The sequence below is a fragment of the Anopheles nili genome, chromosome 2 (genome assembly GCF_943737925.1).
Source record: "Anopheles nili chromosome 2, idAnoNiliSN_F5_01, whole genome shotgun sequence".
In the NCBI taxonomy this organism is placed as follows: domain Eukaryota; kingdom Metazoa; phylum Arthropoda; class Insecta; order Diptera; family Culicidae; genus Anopheles; species Anopheles nili.
The window spans coordinates 29409378-29423828 of NC_071291.1; the positions used below are offsets into that span (position 1 = coordinate 29409378).

The following is a 14451-nucleotide window of genomic DNA, read 5'->3' on the forward strand; positions in this document are numbered from 1 at the left end:
CAACTAATAGGCTAATGGCCCACTAGTAGTGGTGGTACACTATGAATCATCGAAAGGAAGCAAGACAATGAAAATGCAGTGTCAGAAAATTTCGAGCAACCGTGTGTTGTTGCATGAGGTGATGAGAAAACGCACGCTGCATGTGCGGTGCATACAATGAAGCGCGATTATTCAACTCATACGAGAACCGCACGTTATCACTAACGTAATAAGAATAATCTAATCACGGAACAAGCTACCAGGTCATATGCTGCCAAGGTGTTGTAGAGATATTGGAAGTGAGCTGTTGTGAAGGAAGTATGTTTATTGCACTCTTTGCGAGTAATTATGTTCTTGATGCTGATACAAACACGCGACCGTGCATGCAGCCAAAAAGGATAATTTAAAAAGGATAATAAGTCCCCAAGAAGAAGTGCCGTCTTCACCAATGCTCCGCTCTCGAACGCACCTGAACCATTACCGTTTGTTGGCTCACGACGCGCCAAAATACCATTGGACGGCCGTACATGTCGCCAGTGGCAAAACCCACACCGTTGGGCGATACCGAGAGATAATACGGCTATCGGGAGGGCAGGCCTTATCGCGCAAAGGACCGGTACCGATAAAGCCCCCAACTGGGTGCGTTCTGGGAGGCCCAGAACCGTGCAACGTCAGCCAGTTTGTTCGCGTTTTCCGTCCCAACAAGTGCGTCCATCGTGGGTGAAGTGAGTCAATCGAGAGAGAGTCCCCTCAAAATGCCACAATCGAAGCGCGTCCGGTTCCGCGAGGACGAACTGCAGGTGAAAAATCTGCACCAACTCGGAACCGGTGCCATCTATGGCTCCCTATTGCTCATCCTTGCTTGCGGGTTGCTAACACGCCATTTGGCCACTCGCCTACCGGCGGCTCTAACGGTTTCCGATCTGGAACAAACACCAAACGCGTTCGTCGCCGAACGAGCTTGGACCAGCCTTAAATCGCTTAACGACATCGGACCCAAACCAACCGGAAGCTCAGCAAATGAGGTGATGGCGCACGAGTTCCTGTCGGGTGAGTTGCGCCGTATCGAAGCCTCGAAACACGCGAACCAACAGCTTGAGGTGGACAGTCAGACGGCTTCCGGTGCGTTCAGCATGTCCTTGTTGAACCAATCGATGACGAGCGTGTACCGAAACGTGCAGAGTCTCGTGGTGAGGCTCGCTGGCCAATCGGACAGTGGGGTAGCGTTGTTACTCAACTGCCACTACGATACGGTCGCCGGAAGTCCGGGTGCGAGTGATGATGGTGCAAGTTGCGCCGTCATGTTGGAGATTCTGCGTGTTTTGTCCCGGCGTCCGGTTCGCACACGACACGCGGTTGTGTTTCTGTTTAATGGCGCCGAAGAGACGATGTTCCAAGCGGCCCATGGTTTCGTGACGGGGCACCGATGGGCGGATGAGGTGCGTGCCTTTTTGAACCTCGAATCAGCCGGTTCCGGTGGCAAGGAAGTGTTGTTCCAGGCTGGTCCACATCATCCGTGGTTGGTTGAGGCGTACGCACGCGCCATACGCCATCCGTTCGCGCATACGCTCGGTGAGGAGATGTTTCAGCTCGGGCTCGTACCATCCGATACGGATTTTCGCATTTTCCGTGATTACGGTGAGGTGCCTGGGTTAGACTTTGCGCACATTGCCAACGGGTATCGGTATCACACGCGGTACGATTCGATCGAGTTCCTGTCGGCGGAGGTTTTGCAGCGCACTGGTGACAATGTGCTGGCGTTGACGCGAGAACTCGCCGATGGAGATGTCCTGGGAGCTTCGGAACCTTTGCCCGTTGGTGAGAGTGTTTTTTTCGATTTTGTTGGGCTCGCGTTTGTGCACTATAGCGCCACCAGTGGGCAGTGGATCAACCTGGTGGTTGCGTTCTTATCCGTGGTCGTTCCCTTGATCGGGTTCTTGCGTGTAAGGACGACCTTCGCGGATGTCCTGCGGGAGGTCACGTTTGGGCTGGTGGCTACTGTGTTGGGAACGGTTTTTAGTCTCGTTTCGTGCACAACGCTCGCTCGCCAGCTGGATTTTGTCGGTAAAAGCATGACCTGGTACACGCACACCTCACTCATCCTGGGGTTGTACTGCTGCCCGGCATTGCTGGCGCATTGCTTCGTGTACATGTTCCTGGGGACTTTCTACTCCAACATCAAGGTAGGCTCGTATAGTGTACATAGCCTCACGATCGTAATCATCTGCTTGCTTTCGTTTGCTCATGCTTCCAGAGTGAGCTTTCGCTTGGACAAATGACCCAAGCCAGGCTGGTGGGTGTGAACGTGTTCTGGAGCATCATCACACTGGCCGCAACCGCAGCAGGATACCGAAGTGGTTACATCCCGATGGTGCTGCTTGTCTGTTCGCTTGTCTCCACCACGGCCCAACACGTGCTGGGAACGACCCGGACTCTACGCCGGTGGATCTACGTCCATCTTGTCTTCCAGCTTCCCGTTTTGTTGTGGTCAACCAACTTCTACAACACCCTCGTGCAGTTGTTCGCACCGATCACGGGACGGTTTGGAGGAACACGCAATCCTGAGGTGTTTATCGCACTTCTGGCCACCTTCGGAACGCTGCTTTGTGGCAGCCAGTTCCTTCCGTTCCTCGGCCAGTTACGCAGTCCTACAAACTTCACCGCGAAGCTTTCGGCCATCACCGTGCTGGCGTTGGTCCTAGCGTGTGTTAGCCCACTCGGATTTCCGTACCGGGATGAAAGCATGACGTCTCAACCGACACCCCAGCGCCACTACGTTACGGTAATCGCATGCCCCACTCCAACCGGCTTCTGCTTTGACCTCGCGCTTGCTTACAGCACACCTTCCGCGTGTTCCACGACGAACTGGGTCTGTACAAGGACTCCGACTCGGGCTACTTGCTACAGGAGATGGACCGAAATACACGTGCGACAATCGAGCAGTACGTCATGAAACCGGGCGAGTCACTGGTTCCAATGCGCCAGATGGATTCCTGCCGAAACGAGCTGTTCTGTGCCGTGCCCTTCTACTCGCTCTGGCACCAGATGCGCTTCAAGTGAGCTGCGGTGGTGAGATCGACGGTTTAACGGTGCGATTGATTACCGATTGTTTGCAATTTGCTTCCAGCAACTATTGGCTTCCGGGACCGGCGCCTGTCTACGACAACATGGTGACGATGGGTTACCTCGGTGAGGAGCAGCTTGGGTCACACACGAAGCGATTGATGTTTACGATGGAAGGTAGCATACAATCGTCGATCATGATTGGACCGAAGCAGGGCGTCCAACTGATCGGGTGGTCCTTGCTGGATCATGTGCCACCGCCGGCAAAGTTTGGTGGCCGCGAGGGTCACTTTGTGTTCATCACCCATGGGCTGGCGGGAAAAGCGTGGAATGTCACGCTCGATGTGCAGTTCGATCAACCCAAGCAAAATGGTGAGCTGGTTGACATCGTGGTGACGACCAAGTTTTGGGAGTATCAGCACATGCACACGCCCGACTTTGATGAGCTGCTTGGAAAGTTTCCATCCTGGACACACGTGGTCCCCTCGGTTGCGGTAGTAAGCGTGTTTCCTCTGTGAGCAAAACTCTACGCTTATTATGTAGCGCTGCCTTCTCGCCACGTCATGTGTGCGATTATGTAAATTTTAATAAAGAGCTGAAGCAACACGACTGGAATGCACTGGAGTCGCACATATGTAGTTTTTCACAACACGTTTGACAGCACCGGCGTGGCAGAACAACAGTAAAACAAAAAAGACAGGCATACTTGCTAGCACTTACCGATCCGTTTCTTGCTGGTTCCACCCTCGCCATCGTGAGCCGAGGAGGGGCTGGCAGCAGAGTATGAAGCCAGAGAGCAGTAGCTTTCACGGCGCGTCAACCCCTCCCGGATGGAGGCGAGCGATGGCGATTTGCTGATTGGGGTGCCCGAGAGGGATTCCTCCTCGCTCGGATTCCGACACAACAGCCTCTCGCTGCTCATCGTGGTCACTTTGGTCACTTCAGCTAGAAACAATCACTAAACGGCACCACCGTACGAGCGAACCATAGCACAACTGGCGACCGGTTGGCAGGAAGGACGACGGACACACTACACACTTGTCTAACACGGTTTGCTCAAAAGAAGCGGAATGGAAAGTTTTACAGTTACCGCGTAAATTGAACGAAAAAAAAAACAAATTTCGCGGATATTACTGGAACGAAAACAACATTTTGGGTTTGATGGGAAGAGGTCTCGATTCCTTTAATTCCTTCTGGTTATTATAATGAATACCAAATCGATTGATTGATCTGAATCAAATTAACCTAACACCTGCGGACAAGAAACGTTGGCTAAGCGACTTGCAAATTTTCTGCATCGGTCATTTGAAATAACACTAGCACCACAGTAACTAACCGCAAATTAAATTATCTAATGAAGCATGGCATGCAGCCCGCCTCCCTCGGTTTGATCAGAATTTAGAAATTCGGTTTAGATAAACTCTACTTTAGTCGCAATTTTGTAAACAACAACAAACTTCGCATACACTTGTTTACTACAGGATTGATCTCGCTCACCAACAATTTTCGGGCTTCACTGGGATCAACAAACACGGAGGTGACAAAGGTGGTTCTAGTGCACTAACCAACGGATGGAAAAGACAAATATAGTATTTGGTATATCAGCGTTTAATGTCGCTAAATTTATCTTTTTCCAGATGTTTATTTTTTTGCTTTTGGCCACAAATAAAAACACCCACTTGTCAGATTCTCGCTCAGCATGAAAAAAAGTAAAAATAAAAGTCATTCAGGGTTGTGTTGAATGCTTGATAGCAAGCAACACATCCAAGATTGCTAGTGCACTAAAAACTGCATCTCATTTTACCTCTCGACAAGCAATCAAAATGCAGCAGTGCAAAATTTGCGGAAGACGAAAAAAACCATCACCGTCGACATTTGGGCCGTTTGAATTCAATCTGGATACGTAAGGCATATCAATTCAAAAACGTGTGGAACCATGCCGTCGCATAATTTTTTTTCATTTTACCAACGCAGGTTTGAAGATGATCGAGAGCTATCACACTTTTTGTACCGACTGACTCAGGATATAATAATTTCGAAAGACTTTTCTGATGATAATATAAACCGTATTTGTGATAGTCATTTACGTAAAACGACTTATCCGAACAGGCACCAGTTACTGGAGATTGTGCAAGACCTCAAAACCAAACTGCGCGTGAACCGCAACGAGCCATCGTTTAACGCAATGAAAACTGAAAAAGAAAATCGACCACAGGCCATTGTGAAATCACCAGAAGAAAAATTCTATAAAATGCAAGACAAAAATCTTAGTGTGCAGTCACTGATAGACGTACCGAGACTACTTTTGAATGGTTTGTGTGGAAGTAGTCATCCTTGGTTCTTTCAATAAGCGTGAACTGATAAACGTCTATATTTTTTCCCTTGTCTGTTTTTTGCAGAGAAACCCAGCTCAATTAGCACAATCACCACATACGACTTCCCGTCATCCGAGGTCTCGATATCTCCGCAATTGCTTACAGCTAAGCATTTAAGTGAAAATGATAGTTCTCTCACATCAAGAACAGCGTTGCAAAAGATTTTTCTCTCAACAAGCAATACGCAATTAACTGAAAACCGCCGACAAAAGGATTCAATCGATAGTTCGGTCGATGCCTTATCTAGGATGGTCGCAGCGAGTAGGAAACCTCAAAATGAATATAAATCATGTCCTTTGGGAAAAGGCAATCATGAGAAAAAAAGATAGTGAAAGGAATACCTAGTAAATAATAACGAAACATATAAAATAGGATGAATTAGGTTGACATTTTCTCAATTTTGGATTGCAGTGAATTAACAGTGTAAAAAATAAAGCACAGTCCTTCCCCTCGGACCAACTGTCATTAATTCAAAGTCCGTGTTGGCAGTAGGCTTCGCTGATATTTCGATTGTTTGAGTAACATCTGTAATATAAACTGTTTAACATATTTGTTTGAATGGGCGAAAATTGAATTTTCTTACGAATAATGCTGCCTTATTTGAAGTAATATTTCCGTGCAGAAAAATAAATCAATAAACATCTGTGCTGGAAAGTTGAGTCAGTTGCAAAACCCAAGCGCTGGCAACACTGCTATATACCAAGCCATTAGTTTGGTGTAACGGCGGCGGCATTATTTGTTCACAAGATAAAGCTGATTTGCAACGTTATTTTGTGATTAAAACCCGAATAGTGTGATAAACATTGTAAGCGGTGATCTTCATTGAAAGGTGGTTAGAGACGGGCGATGCAATGGAGTGGCATTTCGTGATTCCACAAGCAAGAGCGGAGTTGTTGCAATCGGACAAAAATCATTACTGCGTCGGTCGAGTGCTTGATGCTGCTCAAGTTCCAAATGCGCTGAAGGGTAAGCGCCAATGCGCCGAGGCATTATTACAAATTTTTACTAGAAACAACCATTTGTATTGCCTATTTCAGATTCCCGGGCAATACTTAACGATCCGTTCGCTATATTCGATCACTTTGATACATTCTACTCTGTGATCGACAATCAACAAACGCTGGGTGGGACGTGCTTATTGAAGGCGTACGACCAGCTCTATGGCGCCATAGATAAATTAGGCAATGCATTGGCAGATTTGTTGTCTCGGAAAGAGATCAATGCTGCCGATCGGCTATCTGGGCTTAATGCTGTGAAGATGGTCGTCTTTCTCATGAACGGTATGGTGAAGGCGATCGACGCACACGTCACATCTTCAATCGAGAAAATGGCTATTAAAAAAGGCAGAAAGCAGACCAACGAACAGGTCGAAGCTCTCGATTGGGACAGCAAACGGTACCAGTGTATCGTGCAGTTGTACAATTTAATGCATCTACCGCTAGAAAAACTGTGGGATCCCCCGGTTTGCGACGAGTCCTTCGTAGAGTGAGTTCTTTTTTAGATGTTAATATCGTTTAAGCCCCAATTTGCCAATTTTTTAACGACTCTTTCGCGTTTCAGTGTCATATGTGATGTGTGCTATCGTACACTGGAGCAATCGTACGTCCAAAGTCGCGGAACGGCTGATAGCGTTTTCCAAATTCTGGGTACCGCCATCAAGCGCTACAATCATTCACTGTCGTTCCCCGTTCGAATTCTGCAGATACTAGAGCACGTTGAAATGGCAATACCCTCGATTGCCGCCGGTGTTCTGCTTTTGTACGAGCAGTTCGGCATCACAACTATCTATCCTATCATCATCAAGGAGATCATAGAACGATTAAGCGTAGATTCGGCGGACGTGCAAATATCGCGTTTTTTCAGCTTGTTCCTGGTAGAGCTTGGCACACTCGCTCCAAAGCTGATGATTCCGCATCTATCGACGCTGAGCGAAGAGCTGTTGAATCTGGAATCGTATACACTGCGAAATTGCGTGCTGCAAATTATGAGCGAAGCGATTGTGAGCGAACTAACGTCGGAGGATCTATCGGATGAACTGAAGGAAACGCGGGACGAATTTCTGGATGATCTGCTCAACCACATGATGGACATATCTGCGCATGTGCGGTCACGAGTCTTGCAAATTTGGGTAAACCTGAAGGAGCACAATGCAGTGCCGCTTGCATGGATACACAAGGTTCTTCAGGTGGCCGTAGAACGGCTCGAAGATAAGGCGTTGCTTGTGCGTAAGCAAGCCATTTCACTGGTCAAAGCATTCCTCGAGCACAATCCGTTCGCTGCCAAGGTGTGTAAACAGATTAAACCCTCATATCCACGCCAGAAATGCTTTAATTTTGTTTGTATGTAACTTTTCAGTTATCACTCGCGGAGTTACGCACCCAGTACGAGGAGGAGGATAAGAAACTCCAAGACCTGCGCACACAACTGGTGGAACACGACACAAAAATGAAGGCAGTCGAAGAGGAATGGGATGACATTGTGGTGCAGATGTACCCTACGGTTACGGAGCTATTTGGTCAAGAGCCTGCTGATATCGAAACTGCAACGGAGGACGACGTTAAGATTCTCTCCGAGAAAATCATTACACTGTTGAAAGAAGAAAACTATCAGGAGTTGGTGCGGTTGGTGCAGCGCGCTGACTACGCGCTTGGTAATACAGAGCAGCGCAAGGAGATGAACTTCGATCACCAGTGCGTTTACTACGTGGCGTTACTCAAGAACTACTTCATTCATGCCCATACAAATGCTGCACTGGTAATTGTTGTTTACGGGAGCCAATTCTTGTTGCACACTATTTATCGTAATTTTTACTCTTTCAGAATGCCGAATTCCAGGCCGTGGAACAATCAGTCAACTTTCTGCACGATTCCATTCGCTTTTCAGAGCTGATATCGAACGCTGTTCCCAAGTTGCTCGAAATGCTCATGTCTAAAGCCCAGTCCGACGTGAACGGGGCAATCGATTTCTTCACATCGGCGTACCTATTTGGCATCAAGGGTACGGAGCAGGGCATGCAACAGATGCTCTATCTCGTGTGGTCTTCCGACAAAGACAAACGCGAAAACGTAACGGCCGCGTATAAGCGAGTTCTGTTCGAAACTAACTTGCAGGGCCGCGCTCACACGGTGAAGGTCGTGCGAAACTTGAGCCAATTCCTGGCCAATCTTACTCGCGGCCACTACACCGCGATGGAGGTGCTCGTACATGAGTGGGTCGAAAACGGCGACATTGATACGCAAATGATACAGGTTCTGTTTGAAATATACACGATGAAACTTGAAAATGTTACACCAGAAGAATCGCGGCAGGCGCTCCAACTGCTGGTGATGGTGTCCGTAGCAAAGCCTTCAGTGGTTACGGCGAACCAGCGGCTACTCGAGACCATTGGCTTTGAGGAGCGCGGACCACGTGATCCGCGTATTTTCGTTGCTACACTTGAGCTACTCATAAACTCCATCCCCCAGCCCACCAACAGTTCCAAGTACTACAAGCGGCTCGATAGTTCGGCAACAATAGCGCAACAGGTGATAGAGCTATTTACGAAGCTCTTTTTCTGTGCGAAGGTGGAAAACTTTGACGATATCGGAACGAAGGTGTTTGATTTTATCTACAAAATGGTTAAAACACCCGACATAGTCTCGCAATCGATCGTTGTGTCTCTTTACGATCGATTGCAAAAGTTTGCTGCTGAAACCCCGGCGCAAGGATCAGACCCGTCAAGCGAAGAACAGCGCCTGTCTCAGATGAGTCAGGATTCGCCAGAGCAAAATGTCAGAGCGTCACAGCAAAGCAGCACCCAAACCTCGGAGCAGATGCTATTAACTTTGCCACACTTTTTGGCAGCGCGATTCATTTTCACGATCGGCTTTGTTGCGATGCGTGAGATGATATACCTCGACATCGACGTGTACAGTAACATGAAGTTTCGCCAGGAGCTGAAAGACGAGTTGAAGAATAGGAAGAAAAAGAACGCCGCGCTTGCAAGCAACAAGGCGCCAATGAATTCTAGCGTTCTCGAAACCCCGACAAACAGAAGAAAAGCGCTCGGCGCTGCACACAACGTGTCGGCCAGTAATGCACTGAAACGTCTCTCTGGATCGACGACGGGAGGGCAAGAGCATGTGGAACCTGAGGAAGAATTGCTAAGCGGCGCTACGGCCGAAGATGCCGTTGCCGAAGAAATCAACTATATTTGCGAACAAGAACTTCTTTTCGCCAAGGATAGCCTGTTGAATCGATTAATTCCTACGGTCCTAGAAGTGTGCAAATTTCCGAATCGATTCCGCAACGAGCTAGTTCAAAAGGCAGCCGTATTGACGCTGATCCGTTTGATGGCGGTATCGTCGAAGTTTTGCGAAGACAACATGCCGTTTTTGATGAATATCTTCAAGCACACGAAAAATACAAAAATCAAGTGCAACATCGTAATCGGTCTGTCGGACTTTACATTTAGGTTTCCGAATGTTATCGAACCGTGGACTGAACACATGTATGCAACGTTGCTTGAGCATGACGTTGAGTTACGACTTACGGCGGTCAAGATGTTATCACACTTGATCCTTCACGAAATGATCCGCGTGAAGGGTCAAATCTCTGGTCTGGCGCTTTGCATCGTCGATCCAGTGAAGGAGATTCGCACTATCACGGAACAATTCTTCAAGGAAATCGCGAACAAGTCGAACATTCTGTACAATGTTTTGCCTGACATCATATCACGCTTAAGTGACCCGGCACTGCAGCTCGAAGAAGAAAAGTATCACATAATTATGCGGTACATCATCGGGATGATAAACAAAGACAAGCAAATCGAGAGTTTAGTCGAGAAATTGTGCTTGCGGTTCCGGGTAACGAACGAGGTTCGCCAGTGGCGTGATATAGCTTTTTGTCTGTCGTTGCTATCGTACAATGAAAAAACGATCAAAAAGTTGATCGAAAACATCGGCTGCTTTAAGGATAAGGTGCAGCACGAGGAGATTTATCAGGCGTTCCGGACGATCATTAGTAATACAAGCAAATTGGCCAAGCCGGAACTTAAGGTAGGTGCTCTAGTTGCTGTGGGATTGATAATACATATTCTTTTTTAGTTTAAGGGTTAGTGAAAACCATTGAATCCAAGGGACACTTGTTGCGCTTTTTCTATAAACAATAGAAAGTAGCTTACAAAGTACATATATAGTATTTGGAGTGGGGAGGGTAAGAAGGTAGCGTGGCCGAGCGGTCTAAGGCGCTGGTTTAAGGCACCAGTCTCCTCGGAGGCGTGGGTTCGAATCCCACCGCTGCCACAGTTGTGGAGTTTTTTTATTACTCTCTATCACTATATATATAATATATATAGTAAATCTTTCGCTCATTAATGGCAGAGGTTTAAAAATGTAGTAGAATACAGTTTAGTATTGAAGCTAGAGTATGCTTAAGCTGATTTAAAACATAGATTTTCTATTTACGTTTTATATAATGCCCGTAGATTATGAATCTAATCTCATGGTAAAGGGATTTGATATTATTTTCAAATTCCTTTTTGTATTGAAGCTAAATTGTAATTTTCAGTTGATAATATTCGTGGTGTAATTGTAATTTAGTGAAGAATGATGGATATTGCAATTAAATCATCTAATTTTCGTGCAAACTACATCCCTGAGTTATTTGTGCACGGCATTAGTTTCTGAACGTGATTGGGCGGAGCAGTGATAAATAGGTAGCGTGGCCGAGCGGTCTAAGGCGCTGGTTTAAGGCACCAGTCTCCTCGGAGGCGTGGGTTCGAATCCCACCGCTGCCACAAGTGGGAATTTTTTTAAATATTACTTTTCTTTTTTTATGTTACATGCATATTTTAAATTAACAATTTTCTTATAATTTTTTCTATTTTCTCTCCCATCGTGATGGAAAAAAATTCTGTAGAGCGTTGTGGTTGAATTTGAAACACGATTGAACGAATGTTTGGAAGTGCGCGATGAGAACGGCGCCAGAGCAGCAGATGCAGTAGCGTCATCAGATGAACTGATTGGAGAAAGAGCGTCTACCTCGGGATCAGGAGCGACGAGTGGCCAAAAGCGAGATACGAGAATAAGAAGCACTGGCATGAAATCGGCCGCCAACGTGGACAAAGCAAGCAAAAAGAAGGGAACCAATGCCAAGGGGTCAACTGCAGGCCGCCGAACCACGGCACGACGTGGACGAAAGTCAGTCTCATCCGACGAGGAAAGCGACAGCGAAGAGGAAAATCAACCCCCCGCCGTGAGTTCGAGAGCCGCGGCCCGTGCTCGTCAGAATATGAAGATTACCAAAGTCATCGAAAGTGACAACTCAGGTAAACGTCGCACGTCCTCTCGGCGGTTTGTCGGGGAAGTATCACATTAATATCATAGCAGTTGGTCTCGTGCTCTCAGTACAATTAGACTTATTCATACACACGTACACATGCCCCAACACACGTTGTGCCCAAGTGCACACACAGGTGCATCAGGTTTCAGATCTGCACCGTAACGTACTCTTCAAATTTAGCCATTGGTTCTACATCGAAAGATCGGAAAATTGCAGACTGGGACTGGTAGATCACTGCCTTGCTTGGCTCTCAGCCATCTAGCATGGGTGTGTTGTTAGTAGTGTATGGTGAATTACTACTTCTTTTATGCCGTAACCTTAAGAAATTCAAATGCGTAACGTCAAGATCCAATCGATCATGTTGACGTTGCAATTATCGATCGCCTTCTCATGTAGAAATTGGTTTTAGTTTATAGTTTCCTAAGCAAACAAAGAACGATTATAACACGTTTTGCTTCTATTTTGGTGTTTAGTTTGTGTTAGATTTGCTACGTTTCTATCCGTACTTTTTTTCTAATTAAGTTTGGTGCGTGTGTGTGAGTGTGTGTGTGTCTGCTTTCGTTTATCGTCCTAGCATCGGTTGGTCACGTGATGTATTCCCTAGTAAACGTACAATAATTCCCCACTACTCATTCCCTTTCTCCAGCACAACGCGGTTGTTGACGGTTTGTTTCCTTCAAAATAACACAAACTCCGGCTCGGGTACGGTTTGCTCGTTGCAGCTTTATAAAGTGCACACTTCCAAGACATACTTAAATAGAATTCGCTCGCTACTAACTAGCACTTAGCCGAAGAATTCATGGTGCGAAGACAGCACCGAGAAGCATCCATCACGGCGATCGTAGAGACAGAGAAAGAGAGAGACTAATTATAAGAACACGGAATCGAAATGTAATAATGATGTAATAGATGGTGTGCTGGAATCAACCAGCAAACAGCAAAATGACAGTGTACATGTTTTTCAATTGATATCAACATAAAAGGCAAAGCAAACAAAAAAGCGATCATTTCTCATCTCAGCTCCTTTGCTGGTGCCGCGAATCGTAGGCTGGTTTGCGTATCACCTTAAATTGTGGAGCTTTTTCATTCCAATCCCTGATGCCCCTTTTTTTGTCTAATTGTGTTGTAGCATGTTCTCGCATAGCGGTAGTAATTAAAATAAAATCAAAAGCCATTGTATGTTGCTTTTTCTGTCCCCATGATTATCATGACATGTGTGTGCTTTCGCTGTTCCCTGTCGTGTAATGGTTTTTTTTGTGTGCTAGCTCAATTTCTTCCTTTTTCTCTTCACTTTCATTCTAGACATTGAGCCCGATACTAGGCGTGCAAAAAAAAGATCTATAGCCGGTAATCGAAGAGGAGAAGAGTAGAATAAAAAAAACATAAAGAGAAAGAGGAAAAAATTCTGCTTTTTCTCTAAGTGTACAATAATAAGGTGTAGTTCCACCGTGCCCTCCTTGAGAAGCTATATAGCACTTGTCCTTTCTACAAAAACAACGGATCAAAGTAACACCCGCTCATGAAAGGAATGAATAGTTTTAGAAATTCGAACAGATTGTGTTAGCATCTTAAGGCCACAGTATAATATTGCAGCCATGCTAAAGCCGAGCAGCAAGGATCTTAAGCCATAATAGTACTTTGCATAATTATGCCTCCTTTAGTTTTGTAAGCTTACAAATTCGAAACATTCATGCGTTTCATCATATGCGCTTGTTCTAAGCTGATATTATGTTGAGTGCTTGATGGCAAAAAATATAAACATAAACTTTCAACAACCAGCCGCATACGCCACTCGAGCTTGTTATGTGTTCGCGTATATACGGATACTTATGCTAAGATAACAGATTAATTAAGTCCAAGTTTATGTTTTATGTTGCATTTTTACATCCTTTTCGGTTATTGGGACCTCTCGTTTCATGTTCGATAAATGGTATGGCTTCTGAGTTTCGCTATTCTTGTAACAAACTGTGTGAGATATTCGCAACCGTGTCTAGCTACACAAGCATGAAACCGTATCTCGTCGCATATGGTGGTACAAATTTTTTGCACTTGGAAAAATAAGGCAAAAGGGTAGATGGACATATTTCCCTTGCACTGAAAAGTAGAGCACTGACCGCAACCTTCTTCATCCTTCGCAGTTGTCTACAGCGAGTAGCTCGTTTGTGATCAGTTTTTCTTCTTTTCCCATCCTTCTTTTTTTAGATGACGAGGAGGAAGATGTGCCACCAAAACGCGGCAAATCCAAACGGTAGCATCTGCTGTTGGGTTCGCGTCATCGTTTGAGCACCCAATTCCGTGCCCCTTTAGCCGCTCATTTCCCACAAACCGCTGCCCCAGTTTTCACACAACGTGTGATTGTCAAAGTTGTCACCCTTTTCCCATACCCATGCTTACGGCCGCAAACAAAAGAGTGTTTTTCCATGATTGTTACTAATTTATTACCTAACACAAACAACAGTACGTGTCGTGTGTTCCTAAAGGACGTCGAGAGTTGGGATAAGATCTGATGCATCCGAAAGGATATGTTAGCGAAACTTTGCTGTTCGACGCCTAGCATCCTTGTTTGAAAAAGATTGGCTTTCAACTTATCCTTCTTTATGTGGGTATCGAATCGATTGAGCTATGTCTGGGGATGTCGTTGTCCTCCGCAGGATGTTGGCAGTGCTAGAATTCTTTCGTTTGCAACTCGATGATCATTCACAATGCGATCGTG

The 14451-nt window shown here is 46.0% G+C and overlaps 3 protein-coding genes and 2 non-coding genes across 5 annotated transcripts; all 5 read left to right on the forward strand.

Annotated features, from left to right (window-relative positions):
* The first annotated feature begins 734 nt into the window (after positions 1–734).
* LOC128720092 (endoplasmic reticulum metallopeptidase 1-like) lies at positions 735–3648 on the forward strand. Its single transcript, XM_053813738.1, has 4 exons — positions 735–2162; positions 2234–2761; positions 2818–3035; positions 3107–3648. The coding sequence occupies exons 1-4, from the start codon at positions 735–737 to the stop codon at positions 3558–3560; spliced, it is 2628 nt and encodes an 875-aa protein (XP_053669713.1). The 3' UTR covers positions 3561–3648.
* Positions 3649–4865: 1217 nt separating this feature from the next.
* On the forward strand, positions 4866–5746 carry LOC128720963 (uncharacterized). The gene is made up of 3 exons (XM_053814668.1): positions 4866–4945; positions 5017–5354; positions 5442–5746. Exons 1-3 carry the CDS (start codon positions 4866–4868, stop codon positions 5744–5746), a joined length of 723 nt encoding a protein of 240 aa, XP_053670643.1.
* A 522-nt stretch (positions 5747–6268) lies between these two features.
* Positions 6269–13990, forward strand: LOC128720503 (condensin complex subunit 1). Its single transcript, XM_053814177.1, has 7 exons — positions 6269–6383; positions 6455–6902; positions 6978–7701; positions 7773–8171; positions 8237–10453; positions 11316–11724; positions 13941–13990. Exons 1-7 carry the CDS (start codon positions 6269–6271, stop codon positions 13988–13990), a joined length of 4362 nt encoding a protein of 1453 aa, XP_053670152.1.
* Trnal-aag (transfer RNA leucine (anticodon AAG)) lies at positions 10618–10699 on the forward strand. The gene has a single exon. It is a non-coding gene; the product is annotated as a tRNA-Leu (tRNA).
* Trnal-aag (transfer RNA leucine (anticodon AAG)) lies at positions 11112–11193 on the forward strand. Its single transcript has one exon. It is a non-coding gene; the product is annotated as a tRNA-Leu (tRNA).
* Positions 13991–14451: the final 461 nt, after the last annotated feature.

What these genes read in the sequence shown, in the direction of transcription:
- LOC128720963 (XM_053814668.1), top strand. Translation starts at nt 4,866, where the DNA reads ATGCAGCAGTGCAAAATTTGCGGAAGACGAAAAAAACCATCACCGTCG. An exon ending in TTTGAATTCAATCTGGATAC is followed by an intron (nt 4,946 to 5,016) that starts GTAAGGCATATC and finishes TTACCAACGCAG; the next exon opens with GTTTGAAGATGATCGAGAGC. An exon ending in ACCGAGACTACTTTTGAATG is followed by an intron (nt 5,355 to 5,441) that starts GTTTGTGTGGAA and finishes TGTTTTTTGCAG; the next exon opens with AGAAACCCAGCTCAATTAGC.
- LOC128720503 (XM_053814177.1), top strand. Translation starts at nt 6,269, where the DNA reads ATGGAGTGGCATTTCGTGATTCCACAAGCAAGAGCGGAGTTGTTGCAA. An exon ending in ACAATCCGTTCGCTGCCAAG is followed by an intron (nt 7,702 to 7,772) that starts GTGTGTAAACAG and finishes GTAACTTTTCAG; the next exon opens with TTATCACTCGCGGAGTTACG. An exon ending in TGGCCAAGCCGGAACTTAAG is followed by an intron (nt 10,454 to 11,315) that starts GTAGGTGCTCTA and finishes AAAATTCTGTAG; the next exon opens with AGCGTTGTGGTTGAATTTGA.
- LOC128720092 (XM_053813738.1), top strand. Translation starts at nt 735, where the DNA reads ATGCCACAATCGAAGCGCGTCCGGTTCCGCGAGGACGAACTGCAGGTG. An exon ending in CCCAGCGCCACTACGTTACG is followed by an intron (nt 2,762 to 2,817) that starts GTAATCGCATGC and finishes GCTTGCTTACAG; the next exon opens with CACACCTTCCGCGTGTTCCA. An exon ending in TGGCACCAGATGCGCTTCAA is followed by an intron (nt 3,036 to 3,106) that starts GTGAGCTGCGGT and finishes ATTTGCTTCCAG; the next exon opens with CAACTATTGGCTTCCGGGAC.